Source organism: Rhinichthys klamathensis, unplaced genomic scaffold, assembly GCF_029890125.1.
Source record: "Rhinichthys klamathensis goyatoka isolate OS25496 unplaced genomic scaffold, OSU_Roscu_1.1 h1tg000111l_1, whole genome shotgun sequence".
NCBI classification, from domain to species: Eukaryota; Metazoa; Chordata; class Actinopteri; order Cypriniformes; family Leuciscidae; genus Rhinichthys; species Rhinichthys klamathensis.
The window spans coordinates 6457676-6483220 of NW_026606649.1; the positions used below are offsets into that span (position 1 = coordinate 6457676).

The window sequence follows — 25545 nt, forward strand, 5'->3', positions numbered from 1 at the left end:
TAGAGAGGCTGGAAAAGATGAGCACATCCTGTGAATATAGAAATCAACTTTCCACTGACCCTCACCTACAAGACAAAAGAAAAAGAAAATTACGTGTTTGATATGTGTGAAGTGTCTGGATGACGGTACTCTTTCTTGAAAGTGAAATAAGTGAAATGAGATGATACGCTGATTCATCTCATCCTCTCAGTGACTGTGAGAATAATTAAATAAGACTGACAAGCTGACAATTCATTAAAGGTGATGTGTGTATTTCTGTGTATTTATGTTAAAATACTTACTCCCATCTCAGCTTAGGCTACAGATTTTAACTAAACATTTTGTAGGTTGATTTCCCTCAAAGGTGTAAACTCTGTGGTTTTGTGGTGCTGTTAAAACATTGCAATTTTTGAGTTTGCTTGAGCCTGTACCACAAAGCAGTCAAGTTTAGTTTAGTTTAGTCATGAAAGCTGCACGTAATCACATCATTACCGCATGACACAAGCTGATTGGCCCCCGCTGATCCTGCAGCCAATGAGATTGCATGCTCAACATTTAAATACTCTGGTTCAGTGTTTGCTGTAAGCAGTTAATTATTTCAAAACACTAATAGATGTTGCATGGTCTACATTTAATAATAAAACCAACATATAGCTGTTCAAAATCATGTTTGATGTTTTACAAGTTGAGTATGATACAACAAGTGTATAATAAAGCATGTAAGCAAGCTAGCATGAGTATGCATTTTGAGTCAACAGCAGCAGCAGTAGCAGTAAATACACCCGTTCAAAATCATATTTGATGTTTTACAAGTTGTGTATGATGCAAGGAGTAAAAAATTAAGCATTAGCAAAGCTAGCATGAGAATATGCATTTTGAGTCGATAGCAGCAACACCTGTTCAATACAATACTAGTACTGTATTGTCCTATTGTTTTCCTATCATCTCTGTATGAGAATTATCTATGTTTTACATACTCTCAGCACCAGGCATGTGTGTTGGCTTGTATTGTGTCATTCTTATTGTTCCTGCTTTGTTGGGGGATTTATGTATGTCTATTAATGCAGCAGCATATCTTACATGCTCACAGCAGTGTGTCTGTGTATCTATTAGCAGTAGCAAATCCATACTTGCAAAACTATTCAGAGAGTTGTCATGATTGATATTAATATTAATATTAACCTTCTATAAAGCGTTGCATTTTTTTTGTATTTCAGACAAAAGTTTAGTATTTAGGCATATTGATTATTCTGGTGAGATAAATCACTTATTTCAGCAGATCTAGTGGCATAATTGGGCAACATGGATCAATGTTTTACATGATTAGCTGTTCGCTGCAAAATGTTATAATTTCATGTGCACACACTCATGGACACATACTTAAGATCAAACCCTGATACAATGTACGGATAACAATGTGATAAGCTTAAACCAGGGGTCCGTTTCCCGAAAGCATCGTTAGCCAACTGGTCGCAAGTTCCGTCGTTATCAGCATAGTTCAACGAGTCGATGTTTCCCGAAACCATCGTTCCAACGAACATTCGCCAACAGCATCGCAAAGTTGTGTGGTTGTACGGGAAACGCACCCCAGGTTAGATTTGTTTGTGTTTGTCAAATTGAAACCAATTATGTAACCCTGAGTTTATTCAACTTGTTTTGTGATATTGTATAGACTTTGGTCCAACATAGCAACATTGGCTCAACCAGGGGCGTGATTTTGTGGTCTATCTGTTTGGCTGACCAATGGGCTTTCGAGATTTTTTTTTTTTTTTTTTTTACAATTTTTGCAATCCTGCTTGGCACAGAATTAACACAATTCACCTTTAAAAACATTTATTTTGCATCTAGCCTACAGGCCACAAAAAATGTATAGCTTTGAATTATCTTTGGTTGATACTATATGCTAAAACTTTTAGTGAATTCATTTCAATAATCACTGATAGCTCATGAAATGCTGAGCTTTAATTGTATTGTCTCAGAGCTCTAATATATTGCAGCATGAAGGGAAGTAAAGAATCACTACCTCATTGCTCTGATGACGGTCTTCAGTGCGGAAGGCAGGTCTTCAGCCGACATGTCACAATGACACCCTTTCTCATCAAAACCCTCATCGACACCAACGTTAGCCTCACCTGTGGCAAACACAATGAAAATTCCAACGTCATCAGCACTTAAAGAATAAAGAGTCAGTCAGAAAGGAGAGAGTATGTAAAAGTCATCATCAAATTCAAAGAATTGAGAAAAATGGAAGAGTAATAAGCAAGAGAATGCAAACATAAATCATTTTCATACTTTTCGATTTAAAAAAAAGGGAAAGAGCATCTAATCAAAACAACATCTGAGAGCAACATCAGAGGTAAAAATTTTAAATTTGCAAATGAATATAAACTAACAAAGTAGTGCAGTCCAAATGAACTTGAATTGAAACTGATCAACTCTACTTTTACTCAAATACATTTCTAAGAGTATGTACAATTTTAAATCATTCAGAGTGTATATGCAAAACAGATACATCATGGGAGCTCTAAAGAGGTGAACCCAGATTGAAGCACATTTCTGCACTAAAAGTTATCTATGGCTACACCAATGATGTAAACCAGAGACTAGAAGGAAAAGTGGTGTTGGTCGCAGATTCATCTTGCTTTATGCTACATAAAGAATTCACACAAACTGACTCGAGAGGCTGCAATCGATCGGTCTAATAAAAGAGAAATATATTTACAACCAAAGGGCATCACAGAGGAAGGAATATACGCTTCTGGTTAAAATATGAAGGTTCCCACTTTGTGCTTAGAGGCAAAAGGATTCTTGACTGTAGAATTCATACAAGTTACCCCACTTATTGGATGCTTATGTGTCCCTCACAAGGCCCCCCAAAAGGCCTCTTTATACACGTAATCAAGTCTTTAAACTCTATGTCGGGTTATTGTATATTAAAAATTAAGATTCAAACTACTGATTAAAAAGTAGACATGTGGTAGACATGTAGTTGCAAATTAACGAGAGTTAGTTGAGATGTAGTTGCAAAGCTATTTATAGTTTGTAGAATGTCTGAACTATACTATTGAAATAACATGTGGATACTTGTAGGCTTTTGTTGTGGGGCCCCTGCTTGTTAAGGCCTTCACGTCTTAGGCCGCAGAGCAACACAGTACAAGACACAAGCATATTAATACAATTAAAGTTAGGTAATCATTTTTCATTAACCATTTGACTAAACTATTCTGATTTAATGTATATGACATCAAGTGCCTTACAGCCTTCTCACTTTGTATAAAGACTTCAGATTACATCTAAATCATACCTTGATATATGCATTCATTAATGTGTCTGAATTATACATAATACATAATTTACAACAGAAGAGTTGTCTTATTATCACAGGGGATGTAAACAGAGCCTTAAGCAGTGTAGTCCAATGAGTGGATGGAGTTGTCTTATTCAGTGCATTGTTTTTTTGTTTATCTCCCATACACTAGATAGTTCCCGTCCTCATATTTCAGTGGATGAGCAGTGTTACAGTGCAGATATTTACCACAACAGCACTGGGACTTTTCATTGTTTTTTATCACTCTATTTGTCTGTCAGATTGTGTATTATTGGTGGGGATTTTCTGCAGGTTATATTGTTACATCATCTTTTAGTATATTATGAGTCACTGAATAATTTACTCAACTGATTTGTTTAAAAACAATGATTAGTTTAGGAATGGAACACTCTTATCCACCTTACTTTGCAAAACAGAAGTAAGCTATTTTTTAGAAGAATAACAAAGTGCAGCAAATGATAAAACTATTTGCACTACATACCACCGTGTTATGAATACGATATTAAATTAAAATAACATTATAATAAATACCAGTTTGCACGGATGGGTGAGGAAGGAATTCATCCTATTCAGTCAAATGCCTTTGGGACCCAGTCAGGATAATTTGAATTTACAATTATCTCAATCAGAGGGACAAAACTATTTTTTAGTAACAACCAAATATTACGATAATTAAGACCATAACTATTACTATCACATTGTCAATAAGCTCTCTAATGTCTCATCATGGTTGACTGTAATTATATTTGTTATCTCTTAAATTCTGAGTTTTTTGGTCTAGTCACATTTGAACATATTTTCTCAACAAAAAAAAAAAAAAAAAAAAAAAAAAAAAAAAGATATTTTACCGGTTATGATCAGATTTGTATTTTTTATTGTCTTAATTCATCTTGAATTTCATTATGTTTCTACACTACATAGACAGCATAGAATAAAAATTATAAAGCTAAATTTTTTTCAAAGCACATAGTGGTTCAATGTAATCCTCCAATCAGAATTTGCTTCACCTTCAGGGGTAGACCGTGATTGGCTCTTGAGACGGAGAGAGGGTCTGAATCGGGTGCGGTCATTAAAACTCCAACTCTTCTGGACCTTGGCAGGACTCGATCCATCAGTGCTGATCTCAGCTCCGGGCGAACGTCTGTCTGTAACGGACGTCTGCCTGCTTTTAATGCTCTGTCCACGGGGGCTTGCCATTCTTACTCTGTCCTTAAAACTCAGTTTCTGACTAAAAGGGGGGGGGAAATTGAGAGAATGAGAGAGTGAAAGAAAGAACAGCAGTTTCCTTCCAGCCATGAGCCATGGCAATGCCCATTAAGTAGAAGAAGTAGAAATTAAAGTTATACATCTAATGTATAACTTTGAAGTAGAAAAAGTGCAGAGGCCAAGGCATTTATTTAATCTGCATTGCTTGCTTAGACTCCCATAGTATTAGAAATGCAGTCAAATAAACTCTAAACAATCATTATGAAAGGCCCCTTCAGATATGATCTGCCAAGTCAATATGTAATGTAAGTCACTTTCTACCCAAGCAGCTTTCTGTTGTTTAACACAGTGAAATTACGTGACCAACTTGAACCAATGTGAAATCTACATGGGGACATTTCAAACATGACATTTTATAGAGAAACTAGTCTTTTGGTCTCTGACTTTCAGTTGGTCTTACACTCAGGCTTTCTGTTTAATAAGTATCTACTTTGGTTTTTACAAAAGATTGTTTTATCTTTAGTTCTATTAACTTAAAAAATGACTAGTTCGGACAGCTGAACATGACTCAGCGGCCAGCGGTCACTCAAAAATGCAGCACTGCAGTGAGTCATCCACTTCTGTTCAATAATGTCACATTAGCAACTATGCTAATTATGGTATCATTGTCTCTTGGTCATTGATGAGTAGTGCATCATAAATTAGTGGATGGATGGTTGTTTCACACAAACAACTGGTTAGAACCCACAGAAGCATCATATCCAAACACCTCTTTGAAATCTGTTGTTCACACTCAGGCAAATGGATGAATTTCATGTATTTGTTCTGTACTTAATAAATTCATAATGATGTGGAAATGATTTTGTCTGGCCTTGTTCATACTGGAAATACTATTATGGCACAATCTGAAGTTCTATCTTAGTAATTGTTAGCCAGAGGAGAACTGGCCCCTGACTAGCCTGGGTTCTCCCAAGGTTTTTTTCTCCATCCAATCTGATGGAGTTTTGGTTCCTTGCCACTGTCGCCTTGCTTTTGGCTTGCTTAGTTGGGGATATTTAATATTCAACAATATTATTGAACTGTGTTGTACTACTTTCATGTTATCACTGTGAAGCTGCTTTGATGCAATCTGTATTGTGAAAAGCGCTATATAAATAAATGTGACTTGACTTGACTTGACTTAATTATGCAAATGACACCACTAGCTCTGTTATTCTGTTATCTGGACTGATGGCACTATGTCTTAGTAGCTGGCGTGTAATGCAGTCCTGCAAACAGTCTGACTTGACTTTCTCATCTCTAATTGAAGCCAAACCCCCAGTAATCACATTTGTCTGGTAAGTGACAAAACATGAAAGCATGAAAACATTTCAATTCATTGCTATTTCGTATTCCATCTGCCCAAAGTATGTGTCTGATGAAAAATCAGTGCGCTTAATAACAGATTGCCGTAAACAGACATCAGAGGGAAATACTGATCAAATATGGAATTCCGCCTGTTTACTCCCTAGAATAAAACGTAGAGAATTAATTTCGAGATTAAGTTTCATATAAGAGTCACAATAATAAGTCACAATTGTGAGACATAAATTTGCACTTTTGAAAAAATAAAACAACATTGTGAGTTGCAATTACAAGAAAGAAAGTCATAATTGAGATATACGGTACTGTAACTGTATACAGTCAAATTGCAAGATTTGAATTTGCATTGTGATAAAAAGTCATAATTATGAGGAATAAAGTTGCAATCATGAAATATATAGTCATATTCCCAATTATGAAGTCACATTTTGAGATATAAAGTCACAGTTAGAAGATATGAACTCTAATGATTACTAGAAATATAGTCTGAATTACTAGAAATAAAGGCCCATTTTTGGGATATAAAGTCACAGTGTGATTTTTTTTTATGGTCAAATGAGGTATTACACTAGTATAACAACAGCAATTTTCAAAAGTCTGTCTCAAATGTAATTTATTTTCTAGTATATATAGGATATGAAACAACACAAACCTTGTAGATGACTCTCCTTGATCCTTTCTGTGGGTGTCAAAAGGTGATGTGGAAAGAGAAATATTTAAATGTGAGATGTTAAATTAATCTACAGTAAACAGTCTTGTTATAAACTACACATGCAATAAATTCAGATTCATCCAGTTTATCATAAAATATTTCATGCATACTAATGCACCAAAAGCAACAGCCAGTTTAAAACATAATGCATATACATGCGAATCAAAACATGCAGAGTATTGCAAGGAATTCAGAAGCTCAAGCAAATAAATCTGCCATATGTATTTGGAGCCCTTCTGAATATCTAGTTTATTCTCTATGTTTAAAGTAATGCTTTCAGCAGGTCTAGTTACATTTCATGGTCAAGGCAAAGGCAATCAAACCTTTTTCTTAATCAGGTAGTCAATTTGACTGCTGCTAATACTATTTACCAAGATGGACAACTACTGCATATTCACGTTATCCATGAATGTGCCATTATAAAACAGAATGTGGGCATAAATGCAAAATGGAGAGAAACATTACTGTCCATTCGCTTAATTTTTTTCCCTTTCACTTTGAGAGAAACTGCAATCAGGTGATTTTATGAACAGATAGACCTACATTAGACCTGCTATTGTCTATAGCAATAGAACCTGGTCTATAATGATTCTTGTGGATGTCAATGAATGTATCAGAATCAGATAAATGCGAAATGGACATAAAAACTGACATGTAGTTTTTTGAATGTTGAAATGAAGAGGATGTGAGAAGAAAAATGGACCGTGTGGGAGACGGGCACAATAAAGTTACACGGGGAAATTTAACAACTAAATAGAGGGAAAGAGGAAAGTATTCCTTTGTGAAAAAAATGAATGAACCAAGGGAACAGACAGGATATAGAATAGCACCTGCCAGGGGGTTTGTACGTACTTTGTAGGACTGCAGGTATGCAACGCCTTCAAATGAGGTTTCCAGGTTGCAACGGAAACCGAGTTCTCATCAGCCGCATAGCTACGCCACACACACTACATGCAAAAATATATAAAACCAAAACAAGGGATAAAGGAAAAAGGAAAAAGGGAAAAGACAGAAGAAGAACAAGCCCATAGAAGAGAAAGGGAAGAAAAATGAACAAAAAAGGAAAAAAGCAGATTAGTAAAAAAACTACACAGGTTTTTTTTCGGTCAGAGCAGGCACCCATACATGCCTCGGGACAGGGATTGTAGATTCATAGTGACGCCAAGTGGCCTCAAGGTAAGGACGACTACCATCGGTGGAGTAATATCGCCACGCAGCCTTATTCAGGGTTAGGGAGAGTAAAACATAGTGAGCAGAAACACAATACGCTGCGCACGCACACACGTACGCACCGCACCGCGCACACACACACACAGACACACACACACAGACACACACACACACACACAGACACAGACACACACACACACACAGACACACGCACGCACGCACACACACACACACACACACACACACAGAGAGAGAGAAGGGAAGTTCCTCCAATATATTTTGCAACAAATTTAGGAGATTTTTACAACTCTTAATTGCTTGTATTAAAACCACATTTAAACCACATTAAAACTAGCGAAACACTGGTCCAAACAAATAAAGTATCTTTGCTGTGAACTAAACCTAACTATTTGTCTGTTAGGTAAAACTATCCCCAGTCTCAGACATTTCATAAAAGATTTATCAGGCAACAAAACCACGGGGGTGCATTCAGACACAAATCATAGTAACAGTACATAAAAAAGATATGGTACCATTAGTGCAAAACAGCACTCTACTTAGAGCAGTGGTTCTCAAACTCAAAGTGTGGGGCGCGCCCTGAGATCAGCAGGAAAAAAACAGTTGTTTGAGAACCACTGACTTAGAGGCATGACATTTTCCATAAAATTCTCTGTAATAAAAATGACACTATAAACCAAATTCTATTGTACAAGATTGTGTAATATCATCAAATGTGAAGGCAGATTCACGGCTCTTGTGTCTAACCTGTATAAGGCAGGCTGCAGGGTTCCTTCTCTTCTCAAAGTGCTTCTGTCTGTGCTGTTCTTGAACCTTTAGGGCAAAACCTGAACCCAAAATGCCCTGCAATGCAAGTGAAGTAGAACCATGTCAGTAATACTATAGGTTAGAATTAGACAATAGGACTATTGTAAACTTCTCAAGTTACGTATGTATTCTGGTTCCCTGAGCTGGTGTCTGAAGCACATGTGGAAAAACACCAATTCTATTGGCCAACAGCGTGGTCAGGTGATGTAGTGCAAGTGTGCAACCGAGACCATAAATAGACGCCTGAAAGGCACGTCACCAGATTCTAATTATCTGAGGGAAGACGTATTCAGGCATTGCGTGAAGTATGGTAAAGCGACGCAGTGTCAAGTTCCCCTGAACTGGATTACATACGTAACCTAAAAAGTTCCCTTTAGAGTAAACCTCAATGCTGCATCATGGCATTGACTCTCTGGGAACATTAATAGCCATGTCACTATAATGAAAAATGCCTGACCATGACCAATAAGGTTGTGAAGTATGGACAAGGAGCAGATTACAGAGTCGAAGCCTGGTTTCAATCCAATTCAACAATAATAATATCCATGAATGTGTGGAAAGGGCCAGCCTGCTACAACACAAACATTAAAAGGTATAAAAAATAAATCCCAAGAGATGCACACTCATTTTAGGCGATGCCCAGGGAGAAAGCCTGTTGTGCGTCCCCCAGGCAAACTAAAATTCTTAGAATACCTTTCCAAGAAGTTAGTGCCTAGTGCTCTAGTGCATAGAGGCACTACCGCACACCTAATATGCCGGTAGAGGAACTGAACTTGATTATAAAGGCATATCCTCAGTAAATAGCCATAAATTCGAAGACTGGACAATTCTTAGCCAATAAGGTTGTGAAGTACAAGCAAGCAAGCACAAGCCTATTAGCCTCTGGAAGGTTATCTGAAGAATCTTTTTGTTTAAACCATTGTCCAAAAAGATTTCATGCTGCCAAATGTTGTGAGAGAGGAATCAGTTTCTCAATTTATGTTTGAAACAGGGGGGTCAATTGTTTGGGGTCCTGAAACATCACACTGGCAGGAAACCCGTAAACTTTGTTTACTGTATATGAAAGTCATTGAGAGAGGGCTTTGAAGAGAAGGCGGGCGCCACACTTTGGTAGCTGTGCCAGAGACTACCGTTCCTCAAAACACCAGAGGTGGCGGGGTAAGGGGAGTAGTCCCCATAGGGCTTCGAGGAAGAGACGAGGTACGGTGCAACAGAGTCTTCCCCGAGGGGGCATACCCTGGATGTAACAACCATCAGGGCTTCTTTTTTTAACCATCTTAAAGACGATGACAGTCTTCAGATCTGTCCTCGCCCTGGATGGCTGTGTGCGACATAAGATTACGAATAAGATTTCATTGTGTGGAGCAGGCTGGAAACCAAGAAGGACATTAGGAATTGTCTCAATTATGCAAATTATTTACAATGTGGTTCTTTATTAGTGTTGTATCTGGAGACGTGACAAGATGCACAAACACTGAATTAATACTTTAAGCAATGTAAGGGAACAAGGTATGAGAATATGCGTGCAAAGTTTACCGCAGGCAGAGTAAAGAAGGAGATCCCAAGCAGGGCAAAGCCAGCAGACAGCATTCGTCCAGTCCAGGTTTTAGGAGTCTTATCTCCATATCCAATAGTAGTGAGGGTGATCTAGTTAATGGAAGAAAAAAAAATGTTTCTTTATAAATTCATGCTTGTTTTTAATCTTAACCTACCATTAATTCATTACATAAAACACAATATGGTTGACATCAACCATGTTTATCCATTCTGCAGGTGAGATGGTATTTAATATAGTTTGGGTAATTTTTCTTTTTACCTTGTGTCATTTTGTTAATGGTTTTTGAGGATGATGGTATGTCAAGCAACTTGTCCAGGCTAATTTGGCTGGCTTCTACCAAGTGACAGATGTAATTTGAGGTAAAATTAGCATAAATCTAAATGATTACCTATCCTGTATATCTGTATGGGCTTATCTCTTCACTTATGCATATATGTGGCTTTTGTCTTTTCCTTTTGGGTTGAAACAATCTGTATCAAACCTGAAGTATTTTCTATGAAGCGTCAAGGGCTTTCAAGCGAGACCAGAGATGGCATTTGTCATTTTGTCCCATAATGATTACTTTCTATCTCCATGGAAATGGAATCTAATGGGCCTCCGTATAACCTTTATGGAAAAGGTTTCAATTTCCCCAACATGGTGGAAGGCAACGAACAAAAGGCTGAAAAAGGGTGAGCCAGAAATTAGAACTGAAATTTGATGTCAATGATCATATTAAACTGAAACTAGTAAATTTTGTAATTTTCTAGTAATGTTGACCATTAGCAAGAGCCGTAAAAAATTACCCGGGAATAATGCATCAGAGTCGCAGAGGTGCTAGAACACGTGTCTAGCACCTCATCAGATATAAATAACTTGTTTTGTGAAGCTCATTATAGGTCAGAATATTATTTGTCAAGAGAGAATATACCATTGTGCAGAGATGTGGGGTGTGGAGACTCACCGTGCCCCACCACAATGCATCAGCATATGTGGCAAAGTCTTTATTAAACTCCTTTTCCACCAGATAAACCAGGAAAGAGGAAAAGATGAGCACAAGGAACCCGATGTACCAGGCAGTGACTAATTCCTATTAGAAGGAGAAGCAGATACTGAGGACATTTAGAGGATATCTGCACCGCAGGAAATTATTTACAAAAGTACAAAAATACTTTTTGATATGGCTATGAATACACAAGATACACAGGGGTTTCTGCTGTTAAACAATGTGTGATTTTGAATTATTCCAAGATCTTTATAACCAAGATAATTAAGCAAATAATTCTGGATGATGACTTGTCCATAAACTTACCTTGCTGTGTGCATAAACTACAGATCCCAGAAGCTTCCAAGTTCCTCCACGGCGGTCCATGCGTACCATTCGCAGGATCTGTAAAAACCTCAAGCTTCGCAGTGCAGATGTTGCAAAAATGTTGCTTTGACTCCCCGCCGAAACCACAGCAACAGATGCAATCAGCACTATAATGTCTGATGGTTAGAGAAGAGAACAGAAAACAAAGAATGTTAGAAGATATTTTACATGAGTAGCAAGTGTCCTTACACGATCACAAAAGATTGCAGAAGATGTCATTCACCATTTGTGTGAGCTTTAACTGTAAGTAAAATTCTACAATAATTATTTCTTGCTACCCTGTCCTCAGGACAATTTGATTTTGTCAGTTTTTTTTTGTTGCTTAATGACAATTATCACAAAATAAATATCTACAGGGTGGTCAGGCCCAGCAATCATATTTTTAAGGAAACTTACAGTACAGAGCCGTACTTTCTCATTCTCAAGATAAATGTTAATTTTTTTTAAATGTCAGGCTATTATAGAAAAAATACATTTAACCTACATCATATAATTTTACTTTTTTGGTTCAATCTATGAAAACAGTGACTTCTTAGGAGACCTTGTAATAATTATGTTGTAATTTCCATTAGACAAAAGCATCCATTAATTAATAGATCTCAACCTTTTTGAATGATATTTTCTCCAGAATTTCTGCTGTAATTATGGCAACGCTGCTTGCAACACATCACCCCCCAGTTTGATATTTTAAATTAATTCATTAGGATTCATTTTGTGATTCCAGAAGTTTCAAGAACATTATGTACTTAAAAAGTTAAGTAGAATAAAATTATATATTATAAATATATATGATAGAAAGAGATATGATTGCAGCATACATTTACATTTTATTTGTTTAATTAATTTAGATTATTTTGATATAATTCATTTAAATGATTTTAAAGTCATCATGCATCCCTTTGAATTTTTCTGAGGCCTCCTACTGAACCCCCTTGTCAAAAATCGCTGCAGTCAATCAACAAAACACCTTCTGTTTAGATATAAAAACCTGAAAATTTGTCAATAAACTTGAATTCAGGTAAATGAGAATGACATCTCATCAGCTCAGACTAGACAATTTACTTCTCATTAATTAATTGGAAAGATTTCCAAATATAAAGGTAAAATTTTTGCAAATCTTTTTCTGCAAGTGTATCTTGCCCATATTCTGTGGAAAAAGGGGGCTAAGGGAGAGGGAAAGACGGAGAAAGAGACAGAAAGAAAGGAAGGACATGGGAAGTTCACAGAAACCACATCCACTTGGAGACGTGACATCAAACCCTCAAAGAACACAAACAACTCCAAAGCACTCAACTGCAATAATATTTTCTTTCTCTTTCTAAACCCCCCTCTAATGTCTTATATTCTTTGTGGTCAATGTACTCAAACTTTCCAGCAAATGAGCCTTCATGCTCCTCCACTCTTCTGCTCTCTGCTGTATGTCCGTCATTCTAAGTCAAATCATCACATTACATGTGTTCTTAAAGTCTTCAGGGAGCCTCGAGCTGGGAGGGAAAATGCTTATTTAAGGGTGTAGAAGTGCACTCTAGATGTATCAATTATGACGCCTTTATCCAGCTCAGTAAAAAGATGACTCATGAACTCAATGAAAAATACATAAGTTCTTCACATGAAAGAGAGCACCATCCTCCAGAACTACGCCTGTTGAAAAGTGATTTTCTTCCACTGTCTTATAAATAAATTTTAAAATTGTATTTTGCATGTACAAAAATGTAAAAAAAATGCTTGAGCCCCATGCCCCTTTAATAGTAAAGTGTCCTTTCTCTTATTTTGACTTGAACCGGAACGTGATTTGAACCGAGGGGGGCGCCACTGCAATGCAGTATAATAAGTTCATAGTTTTGGCTTAAACTGAATGACAGAATATATTTACAGTAATTTGACAGGTTTAAATAGTCTTTAAATAGTGTGTGGTGAACTAACTTTGTCATATAAACATTAGGCTACTTCTACAATGAATTAAGGTATAAATGGATGTCTAATGGAACCTTGTGAAGGGGGTTTTAACATGTAAACATCATTGTATGTCAATTTATTTCTGTCTGAAGTCACTTGATACTGCACACACACATTTACAGCCCAATTTCATCAATATGATGTTAAGGGAAATAGAATGCCATGCACTACGAATTAATAGCAGGTGATTCATTTTAGATCATTTAAAACTAATTATGAGTGAATATTTCTATACCCAGAGGCCCTACTTGACCTGAGGGTAAACAGTGTTGTTGCTAACAACTGACTAGCAGCTAGTGTACATGCACAGGAACTACTGCATTCACACAGCATTTGATTGTTGGTGGAATATTTTAAGTTGGGTTTGTTTCTTCAACAAATGGGTTGGGAAGCTGTTTCCAGAATAAACTTATTCAGGCAGGGTTTATTTTGCTTTGTCAAGTTTAAATGAAGTGTACATTTCCTAATTGATTCAACAAGTCATTAGCCTCCATTAGATGGTATTTGTGTGTTAAACTGATGAATGAACCCTGCCAGAGAAAGAATGATGTATGTGATATTGTTGTAGGCTATTGCAGGAAAACCCTTCAGCAGTTTTTGGTAACACCAATAATGAGTGTCCCCTGCCTGTTAACTCAAATGTTTCACATGAAAACCCAACTGAATACCGAATGTCTAAAGTCCAACCATTACTCAGATTATCACCATATAAAATTTTTTAAATAAATAAAAAATTAAGTGGTTGTTTTGCAGGGTTTAACAAGTTTTAGTGGCTCCATAGTAACAATGGAGTCAACTATTTCTAGAAGTGTCCCATTGTCAAAATTATTCCAGTACAGAGACATTTGCTCACTATAAATTCCCAGAATTCACGTCTAAATATTCACTATGATGTTTATAAAATATCCAATCCAAGCTGTCAAGGGTGAGAGCAGGTCACTGATGTTTAGGGCATCGAGACCTTTGCTACTATTCACAATATATTAACAAAAGGAAACTAGGGAGCAGAATGAGACAACATTTGCATGGTCTGAACACACAGACACATTATTCTCATTATTAATGATGTTCATTACTCTCATCGTTCGCCATTTATATCGATAGGGCCAGGGCTAAGTGTTAGCATTTACGAACATACACCACAAGCACCTACACACACTTAAACAAAGTAAAACCTCGTTAAAAGCAAAGCCAGTATTAATGAGCTCACACTGTGTAACAACAGTCTGGAGAACATTAGACAGGTTGAGGGGTCATTGTTGTTGTTTTTTGGCAGACACAACTGGAGGATGCTGAGTAAAAGGTTTGAGGTCAAGGGCTAAGTACAGTAACATTATTTAAAAGGCATGAGGTATTTCCTTACTGGTGATCAGTTATGAGGCTGTTGCCTTGGTTACTGAGGAATGAACATGGTTTGTGTCATTTTGGAAGGATGAAAGTTGCTAGATAAAGCAATGCATTTGCAATGGTGGCCGGTATTACTAGTGTTACAAATAGCTGCCAAAACATAATGATAATATAATAATAATAATAATAATAATAATACAGAACAGGAACGTGTACACTTCAAATGTTATATTTTTTTTTTAAGTTTTTGTTTTTTCTCAAGTCACTTATGCTTTCTCACCAAGACTGCATTTATTTAATCAAAAACACAGTAAAAAGGTAATATTGTAAAATATAATTACAATTTAAATAGTTATTTTCTATTTTAATACATTTTAAAATGTAATTAATTCCTTTGAAATTTCAGCATAATTACAGCAGTCTTGAGTGTCACATGATCCTTTTCAAATCATGCTAATATATGGATTTTGTGCTCAAGGAAATGTATTCTTATTATCACAACTTATGTGAATTAGAACTACAACTAACTAACTAACTAAATAAATAAATATTTTAAGGTCACCAAATATTTGCTTTTTATCTGAATTGTCAACCCATAACCAGTGATGGTGTGTGTGTGTTTGTCTCTTTAACATGTGTCTCTGCAAGTATCCAGGGTTAAAAATGTACTATCTGCAACTACCTGTCACAGTTGTGTTCTGTTTAGTTTGTTTTCATTGGACTTGTCTGCCTGTCTTCAGTTGTCACATGTCTTCATCACGTCATTATCGGTTCATCTGTGTCACCTGTGTTCACTTAATTATCATCATCTGTGTTTGCATTTAAGTTCCTTCAGTTCAGTCAGTGTTTGTCCGGTAGCATCGCTAAAATACATATATATAGCATTAATACGATCAAGGTTAGACTATGGAAGTATTGTATATGGGTCAGCAGCCAAATCTGTGTTGGCAGACCTGGATGTTATACAAGCTCGGGCTTTAAGAGTGTGTGTAGGAGCGGTTAGAACTTCCCCAGTATGTGCTCTCCAAGTTGAAGCCGGTGAAATACCATTGTGGTTGAGGAGGAAGCAGCTAGGGACTAATTATTGGGTTAATTTAAGAGGGCAAGGAGATAGTCATCCAGCAAAAAAGGTGGTGCAGACATGCTGGGAGAAGGAGACAAAACAAAAAACAAGTTTTTGGTGGACAGGGGATCAAATGGCAAAAGATACAGGGGTTTATGATAAAGAGTTTGGCGCAAATGTGGTGTGGCCTATTAGACCTACATGGGAATTAGAAATACCATGTGTAGATTTAGAGTTACTTAAGATTAAACGTAATAATAAGAATGCTGATTTAAAAAGTGTATATTATAGTTATAAGGAATGTAAGTATAAGGAAAGTATTCAGATTTTCACAGATGGGTCAAAGGACATGCAAACAGAGGCAACAGGGTCTGCAGTTGTTATTCCTAGATATAAGGTGGAAATTAGTAAAAGAACATCGGATTGTCTGAGTGTATTTGCAGTTGAAATGTTTGCCATATTGATGGCGTTGGAATGGACAGAACAAATTAGTGATAAAGAAATGTAGTGACTCTGTATCAGCTCTAGTAAGCATGAAGATAGGTACAACTAGAAGTCACATGGATCTGCTATATGAAGTTTTATTTATGATCTCAAGAATAAATAGGCAGGGGAAAAATGTCATATTTATGTGGGTCCCTGCACACTTGGGAATTCAGGGAAATGAGAAAGCAGATAAAGTGGCAAAAGAAGCAGTTAAAAAAGGAGATGTTGAAGTCAATATTAAATGATCAAAATCAGAGGGGAAAGGCATAGTGTGGAGAAGTGTAAATCAACAATGGCAACAAAGTTGGGATAATGCAACAAAAGGGAGACATTTATATGAAATTCAAAGAAAAGTAGGTATATCAAGAAGTAGGGGAGCAAAGAGAAAAGAGCAGGTGATAATAAGCAGGCTGAGAATTGGGCATAGTAATCTTAATAGCACACTTTTTATTATAGGAAAACATCCTACAGGAATGTGTGAACAATGTCAGGAGGCTGAAACAGTAGAACATGTTCTTACAACATGCAGGAAATTTAATCAGAAATGATAATACAGTTAAAAAATATAGGAAAGGTAGATAATACAGTAAAAAGTTTATTGGAGTATGGAGAGAGTGTGGAGGGTAGGAAATGGTTACTTGGTTTTTTGAGGGGGACTGGATTAGATAGACGGATTTAGTATGAGTGGAAGTAAAGGGTAGATAAAGCCTGAAGATGGCAGTAATGCAACTTATTGGATGCAAGCTGCCGTAAAAATCCAAAAAGAAGAAGAAAAAAAGAAGTGGTGTTTGTCCGAGCTATGTGATGTGTAATGTGTGTTGCTCTAACCTGCGTACCTGTCTGCCTGATCCTGCGTATGTATATTAAAAGTTTAAGTTTGTTCCGTCAAACTGAGTCTCCTACCTGTTCCTGAGAGAACCACAGAGTTACACTACCAAAAGCAAGTAAAAAATTGGCTTTGGCGAGTAAATTAAACTTTTTTTTACCCTCAGTTTTACTCTTTTGTTTATTCAATCTACTACAGAAAACATTGTGACTCTAGTCTAGAGCATTTGTACTCCAAATTTGGAATATTCCTTGTATAGCAAGTCACCAAAAAGAAAATGAGGAACAAAATCACAATAAGTCACATTTTTTTTTACTTAAGATTTCTGTCAAATTTCACTCTGACCTTGTTTTCATTGAAAGCTCACCTATGACACAGAAGGGCTTCCTTGCGAAGCGAAGTCGCCCCTGCCATCCTCTGTACCGGCAACAACAACCAGCAGACCAGATTCGAATGATGTACTCCAGCCCAAACACAATGATCATCACAAACTCCTACAAAGAAAGACATTTTCAAGTTTGTGTGTGTGGGTGTGTACTAGTATCATCTGTGGTTGGTTGCTATAATGATAACACTGTTAAACAAATACATTACAACTACATTACATACATCAGTCCTGGAATTGCACAATCAGGGAAGTACTGTACCTTGTGCGCAACAGCACATTTAAGTCAAGACACCCCAGTTGAGTACAAAATTTAAACTAATTGACGTCATTATACTTCCCGAGTTGATTAATCACAGTACATTAAAACCTATTTTTGTGACAAGTTTTCAGAGATGATATGTTCAAATATGCAAAATATGCATTATCTAATTAAAACTGCATAAATTTACAGAACAGAAATCAAAATATTGGATGAAGCCATGCAGGTTCAAAATTCTTGTTTCATTTTGTTCACTCTTTTTATTAAATTCTTAATGGTCCCATAAGTGTGCAGCTTTAGCTTCAGAGCTCTCACTACAGACCATCAACATCATACATATCATGTTTGGTGTCAGCTGAGTCAATAAATGAATCGGGTCAATTTTTTATGGCAATTATTACCAGTACATAAACCAGCAGACTTCCAGGAACAGAAACCTGGATAACATAAGCCTTTGATCCGCTGATCCGTGCCTCTCACCTGTAGCAGGCTTATTTCAATGCTTTGTAATCAAATAACTATTGACAATATTCCATCATACTGTATTAAATTCAGGGATCAACCTCTGACAAACAATAGTGGGGCATATTTGGTTGCAGTTATATTTTGATTTTACTGATCTGAATAACTTTATCCTTTGCTGTATGGTACTATTAACATATCACCAAAATTTAATTCAAGTGGAGACTCATGAATTTGGTGGATGGCAGAGGAAAGTACTGCAAAGAGTTGCATTTATAGAATGTATAGAAAAAGTTACACTATCCCATAAAATCGGAATTGTTAGATTCTACTGCATGCTGTGACAGATTAAATAAGGCTCAAAACCTGCGGTATTACAGTAGAGTTAACACAGAGTTCATGCATTTTCTTTAAACTTCTTTGCATGGGACTGGCTTCATGTTTTCTTTTTTATTGTATTTTTTTGGTTTAAGTTTGGCACTAGTTAAGCTCTTACCAAGATCAGAAGACTGTGAGAGGCCATTTCCTGGTGATCTGGAATGGTAGAGAAGACAGACAGCACCAAGCAGCCAAACACCAGGACAAACCTATAAAAAAGACAATAGGAAGAAGAAAAAAAAACCTTTTATTGAAAGAGTTAATGTATTTTATGTTGTTTGTCTTTAAGATTCAACATTAAATTCAAATTGATCAAATAAATATTTTCCTTCAAATTATGATATGATAATCAGATGATTATCTGATTTTATCTTTATCTCTCTGTTTAGACACTAACCAGAAACCCATGTCAAAATATTTTCAACTCTAATTTCCCATCATCAATATGAAATATGGCATGAGGGAAACCGCTGTTCAGAGAATAACTGTGCCAGGAGATCTGCATTATTGACCCCTTCAAATAAGGGGTGGGAGACATCTGTATTTGATCATTGGACTTCTACATCAGCCGCCTGATCTCTCTCTCTCCCTTACATTAGCTTTATCCCTCTTGCTCCATCTAGTCTGGTTCCCACTGTCTTTTTCTCAATTACTTTGTCCATTTCCCAGCAAATTCTCATGCCTCCCTCCTTCTCTTTCCTTACTTTCTTGCTGCTGTAATCTCCTACATTTATATGTAGGTAAAGAATTCAAGAGACATTGAGGAAATGTATAAACAAAGAATAAATAAACACAACTAAATAAAATACACATTTTATCAAAATGAAGAATTATTATAAAAGTATTATACAATATATTATAAAAAAACAACAACAAACCCTCAGACATTCACAAAAAAGTCCTCAAACTACAGTACATTCGCAGTAATAGATAAAGTGTTAGGTCACATGTCGACACTGTACTAGCATTTTTAGTAGGCTGAAGTAACTTATATCGACTATAAATACATGGGTAATAAAAGGATCGATAAGACCAATGACTCAAACTTTGATAAAACCCATCTTCCAAAACCAAGTAAAATTTAAACTGCGGTCATCTAACATAGAGCTTCACAGCCTGAAGGCCTATGAAACACATTCCTTTGACCTATAATACAAGTCGACAGAACTTTATAGATCAGAGAAAATACAACCTTGACTGACCCCTTGACTTAGATGAACAGTCTTTGCTGCCGTGTGCAGTTATCAAAGAGCATTGATGAGACCATCTTTATTCTTACGAAATACTTTTTTTATAAAAACAACTCTTCGTTGCAAAATTATCATTAGAGCTAATTAAGCACCATCTTCATCAGATGTGTTTACAGAATTTCCCCACTGTAAGACTGTTGGAAAATTGGAGCTGTGCATTGCTCTTGAGACTCCTTTCAAGTGGCGCCATGTGGTTGTGCTGGATTTTGTCTGAACTTACCCGAGTAAACTAGAAGAAGCTGTAATTTAAGACCATATGAGAAGGGGCTTATAAAACAGAGCGTAAAGGCTTCATCCAGTGTCAGTGCAGCGTTTGTGTGAAAGCAGTGGGCGTGATAGGGCGCCTCACCCTTTGACCTGCTCTCCACTCGGAAACAGCGGCCGAGCTCTGCTACAGAGAAAACAGGGCAGAGGGCAGGGGCAGTGTTTTCCATAGGCGGTCATATGGCAATGTCATTGCTTCATGTCTGGATTTGCTCATATCTCCAGTCCTTCCTGAACAATATAATCAAGCAACGTCACACGAGAGTGCTGTTTTTACAAATATCATCATATATTTGGCTGTTAGCACACGCTGCGGGTAATCACAGTCATGCTAATATTCTGTGAAACAGATTGAATGTTTGAAAATGCTTTTATACTATTTTGTTATTGTTAATTCTGCTAAATCATGAAATGTTGCCTTGGCGAATAAATTGAAATGAGTGGATGTACGAAATTACTAAAACTAAAACTTGAAGGCAATCTGTTACCATAAATGGAAAGCTAAAGTGAAATAATAAAAAAACTAATACAAATGACAAACACATAAAAATGACTAAAATTAAAGTCAAATTAAAATATAAAAATAAAAACTAATTCAAAATACTAATAAATAATATTAAAGTATATAAAAATACAAAAATAACAACTTTATATACCAGTTCACTGAACAAGAATTTAATATTGAATTACTTACATTTTAGGCACAATATTGGGAGGTACTTTGTCTGTCAATGCAAATAGTTTCAAACAAAGCCACTGCAGAGCCATTGTGAGTACATACAGTAAGGTGGTGTTTCCGTTCCTGGAAGAATCTGTGCTTTTTAGCGAATCAGTTGAGTGAATGATTCAGTGACTCATTCATAAAGACAGTTACTTGTTTAGTTCCTGAATGAATGAGCAATTTTGAATAAAACGATTGAATAAATGATTCAATGACTCCCTCATACAACCACTTGTTTCATTCCTAAATGAATAAAGGTTTTTGAATGAATCAGCTGAATGAATTATTCAGTGACTCACTTGCCACCATCTGCTGGCATAACGATGTAACCGGAAAGATTCACTGAAAAATACCCAGTGCTAATACACAGACTGACAGTTTGTCTGGGACTCGCCAACACAAACAAGGGGAGTGTTACAAACAGTAAAAAGTCCCAGCGCTGTTCCACTCGACCAATCAGAATCGAGGACAGGAAATAAAGGTTGCAAATTTCCCAATAGATGTGAATAGTAGTAAAAACTAAATAAATGAAATAAAATTGCAGGGTGACTTGCAATAACCGCATATGTTTGAAATGAAGTAGTGGATAAAGTAGACTGCAGTAGACATTACAATTATTTGTCAAGCAGCCAGTTCCTGTCTGTTCTTTAGGGCTCTAGTATTTAAAGAGAGCTCTTCCACTCTCCTGCCTCTTGTCATCTCACTCAGATAGGACTATTTCAGTGCAGTGCCCAGGGCTAAACATTCCTCTTTTTTTCAGAGGAAAAAGAATAAGTACATGAAACTGAAGTAGCTCCCCTCATCAATCATCTGTTAGCCCTAGCTAATTACTCAACCCTGGTCTCCTTACTTTCCCTTGTACCTGCGTGTCATTTCCTGCCCTGGTGGGTGGCAGTTGGTGTCTGTAGAGTGTCACAGCCTTTGATGTTGAAAGAGAAGGTCCTAACATTTACATGCAGACCACAGTGAACACACACGCTCTCTCTCTCTCTGAAGTGGCACCTAATAGGCATCATTTTGCATCATCAAATTAATTTGTTTTGAAGGTGAGTGTCAGGGACGAGTGACTAATGAACCTATCTACACAGATATGTATCACACCATATTATTATTTCTTATTTGATGTTCAAAACAGTGGATGGAAGACTAAAATGATATTTCTCCTAATCCCTGTCACTATAATTTATGACAAAACCTGTACACGTAAAATTATACATGGTTAAAAATCCAGTCTCTCACAAATGATCAAGTCTATGCCTTTTTAAGCAACCAGAAAACAAGCAATGTAGTAGTGAACAAGTAAAAAAGTGACAGAAGTCTATGTCTTACAATCACATATAATTAATATGCAAAGCAGGGGAAAGGATAGACAAATCTGGTATTTGCACATAAAAGCTATTTTCTTCACTGATGTGCTGTCTAGCGGTCGCTCTAAGCACATGTGTGAGGCTCACTGGATCACTCAGCAACAAAAAAGACCCAGCAATCCTGCAAACACGACTGAGCTGTCCGTGGTCCTGCACACAATTATAAAAGCCAGAAGGTCTGTAACGAATTGAACATGCAGAGAATGATCATTAAAATCCTCTCAAAGCCGTGTCAGCCCCAAGTGAGTTAAAGAGGCGACATCTGTATTTAACTGCCCCATATCAGTAAAGCAAAATGCATAGTTCAGTCATGAAATTCTTCCAAGCAAATCAATCTTTTTGCCTTATACATAATCATTCATATCCTGATCTGGCTCAACCCAGTCCTAGCCCCCCTCCTTCCCCAGCACCACCTGCTTAGATCAGCTAGGTGGTTCTCCATATACTTTCCCTGCAGCAGCAACGTATATCCTGTTGCCTGTAATTATGCGCATGTTTCAAGAGTAGCCTTTATTCATGCTAGCAGCAGCAGCTGCATAGCAGATCTAGTCTGCCAAGACAAAGCCTATGTTCTTTCCTCTCTTATGAATAAAATGACATGATTGAAATACATTTAGAAGATAGCTGGCTGTGACCTTACAAATGTAACCTTGAAACCTTGCAAGTAGTTGCCCCAAAGCAACAAAATCTCTGACTTATCCAAATGTAAAACAAAATAGATCAGTTGTTCTCATCGTAGACCTGACAATTAAATTTCCAACTTTAGCTGTCGTAAATCTTGAATTCTTTAGGGCACAGGCTTAAGTTTGGTCTCTTTTTAAAAACGACACTTGGCAAATTATTGCTGAATTAAAAAAAGTTTAAAAAAGTGAACTTAAAAAAGTTACAGAATTTTACATTTATTGTTATAAAAAATGCACAAAAATACTATTTTACATTTTTATATGACATATATATTTTCAAAAACACAATTTACTCTAAAACGGCAAGAAAATCAAAGCCATCAATCTAAACAAATTTTAGCTTGATGTCTCAAAAAATGAGCTTTCAGTAAGATTTCGTTTGGCCGCAGTACCAAAAGATTTCACTAGATGAAATCCGTCTCTTCATTTCCAATGGGGTCATTTTTGACCGTGAGTAGTACAAGTGTGACTATTTTTGTCTGGACCATTTAACCTTTTTGAATCATGACCATGATTTTTTGTGTGTGTTCACATAGCAAGTGCCAAATCCTTTACCAAGTTTCGTACTATTCCGATGAAGTAAAAAATAAAATAAAATAAAATAAAAACTTGTGACCAAAGAGCACCAGAGGGTTAAAATAAGCAAAAACAACTTATCTACAGTATGGACATTACTTATTAACCATTACTAATTAATTAACCTTACAACCCACAGACTTGTCCAAATGTAAAAAAATATATATTTACAAGCTTACATGGTGTCTCTGTGTCAGAGACATAAAGCTGTCCTAACATAAACAAGACATAGATGAGTGCATATGGGGAGGGACTGTATGTCATGCTTTTTAAAGACACAAATTTGCATCGATGCCAGCTGTTCTTTAAAGCAAGTGCAGCATCTGTTTGTACAATTATGACATTTAGCTAACATTATTCTACACCACGAGACTTCATTTCCAAGTAACAAAACAAACAATCACAACATAACCCGACAATTAGTCTGTACACAGTCTCTCATATGTCTTCAATTCCCTTTTCAACCATGTCTTTACTTCAGTCTCTGTCTAAACCATGCTACAAGTAACAGGCTGTCATCAGCCCCACTATAGCCATGTGAACCACACTGCTGGCGTGTCATTGGCTCCTTGTCAGCGTTACAGCAAATGCTGTGCTGATGGTTTTCTCCTACTGAGAAAAAGGTTCTCTCTTAATATTCTTTATGAATAAACTTATTTCCAGTGCACTGGAAAGTTTTTGTTGCATTTAAAGACAATGCAATGGATGGGCAATCAATGCAGGGAATGTTTGATCCCGCATCCAGCCCAACCAACACTTAATCCCACAATAAATATGCTCTTAGCATTCCTTTGTCAGTATTGCATAACCAGAAGTTCATCCACCTAGAAAATAATAATTTAGAATAATTCTTTACAGCTCAAATAATTAATGGGATTTCACTGAATAATTCATGCAAGTGCTTAAACAAAAATATTAGCTTCGCTTTCGTTCTTTTAAACCCACCGGAATACTGGCACGGTTTATTGCAATTGCAAGTTCCTTTCATGTGATTTATTTAAAATGCCACAAATGCTGTCAAAAAGCTTAACTTTTATCAAACACAAAGCATTCTATTTCTCTTAGCTCTTAGAGACTGTCATTACACTTAAAAAAAAAAAAAATGTTTTTACAGAAAAAGTAAAATTGATAGGCCTACATTTGTAAGCTTTATATTTTAAGCGCTGAACACATCAGATACACTTTTGGCAGAATTTTAATGTCCTTGCGTTAATCAGCCTGAGGGTGGCGCTTTAATGATGATACATACTTAAGTACACATGACAAATGCTTGGAATGTCATTTTAGAATTGCCTTAATTTAGCATTTATTGCCTCCGAATGTTGTTTTAGAATGTTGCAAGTTGTGGAATTCAGTGAGGAAAACTAAGTTGTGTCTATTTTCAGAACAAACATAAAACAAACACAACAGAACTACTCTATATAAAGGCTGTTCATATGGGCACGCTTAAACTAAAGGACTTATACTAATTTGATATGCTACTCCACATAGGAAGAACAGACATGCCAACTAGTTACTGGCCTCATGCAGACTAATATAAACATAGCTGAAGCGATATCGTCTTGGTCTGGAGCGAGGTTTACTTAAGGTAACGTGAAAAGAAGTGTAATAAATGTGCACCAATGGCTCTCAATTAGAGCGCGCTGCAGTTCCATTTTTCGACTGCCCCTCTTCGTATCATAAATACACGCCTGCCAAATCCATCCGCTAAATTTTTATATATTCTGCTCACATTACGACTTAAAATAGTCTATAAAAGTAGCGGTGCGAATGGAACCAGGACAATTTTCCTAAGGGAACCATTATTTCCCTTTCGAGGGAACTCGCGATGCGTCAATGACGCTTTGGGAACGCCTCCAGAGTGAATGCGTCTGAAGCATCTGTCAACTAGTCCAATGGAAAGAATGAGCGTCACGGGCGGGTGACGTCATGACCGCATCCGGTGCAAACCGGCGCATAAAGCGCATCCGGTGCAAACCGGCATTAGCTTCTGTTGCCTCAGCAAGCGATCTGTGTCAATCTGTCTGT

At 36.7% G+C, this 25545-nt stretch overlaps 1 protein-coding gene across 1 annotated transcript in view; it reads right to left on the bottom strand.

Annotated features, from left to right (window-relative positions):
* Positions 1-25545, bottom strand: part of kcnq5b (potassium voltage-gated channel, KQT-like subfamily, member 5b) — a 169757-nt gene that overhangs the window by 6892 nt on the left and 137320 nt on the right. Inside the window, exons 2-11 of the mRNA XM_056254375.1 lie at positions 18775-18865; positions 17537-17663; positions 11432-11607; positions 11084-11209; positions 10119-10229; positions 8523-8618; positions 7440-7534; positions 6528-6554; positions 4315-4535; positions 2003-2111 (exon numbers count right to left, since the gene is read on the bottom strand). Coding sequence (XP_056110350.1) covers positions 2003-2111; positions 4315-4535; positions 6528-6554; positions 7440-7534; positions 8523-8618; positions 10119-10229; positions 11084-11209; positions 11432-11607; positions 17537-17663; positions 18775-18865 — 1179 coding nt within the window. The remainder of the gene's footprint in view (positions 1-2002; positions 2112-4314; positions 4536-6527; positions 6555-7439; positions 7535-8522; positions 8619-10118; positions 10230-11083; positions 11210-11431; positions 11608-17536; positions 17664-18774; positions 18866-25545) is intronic.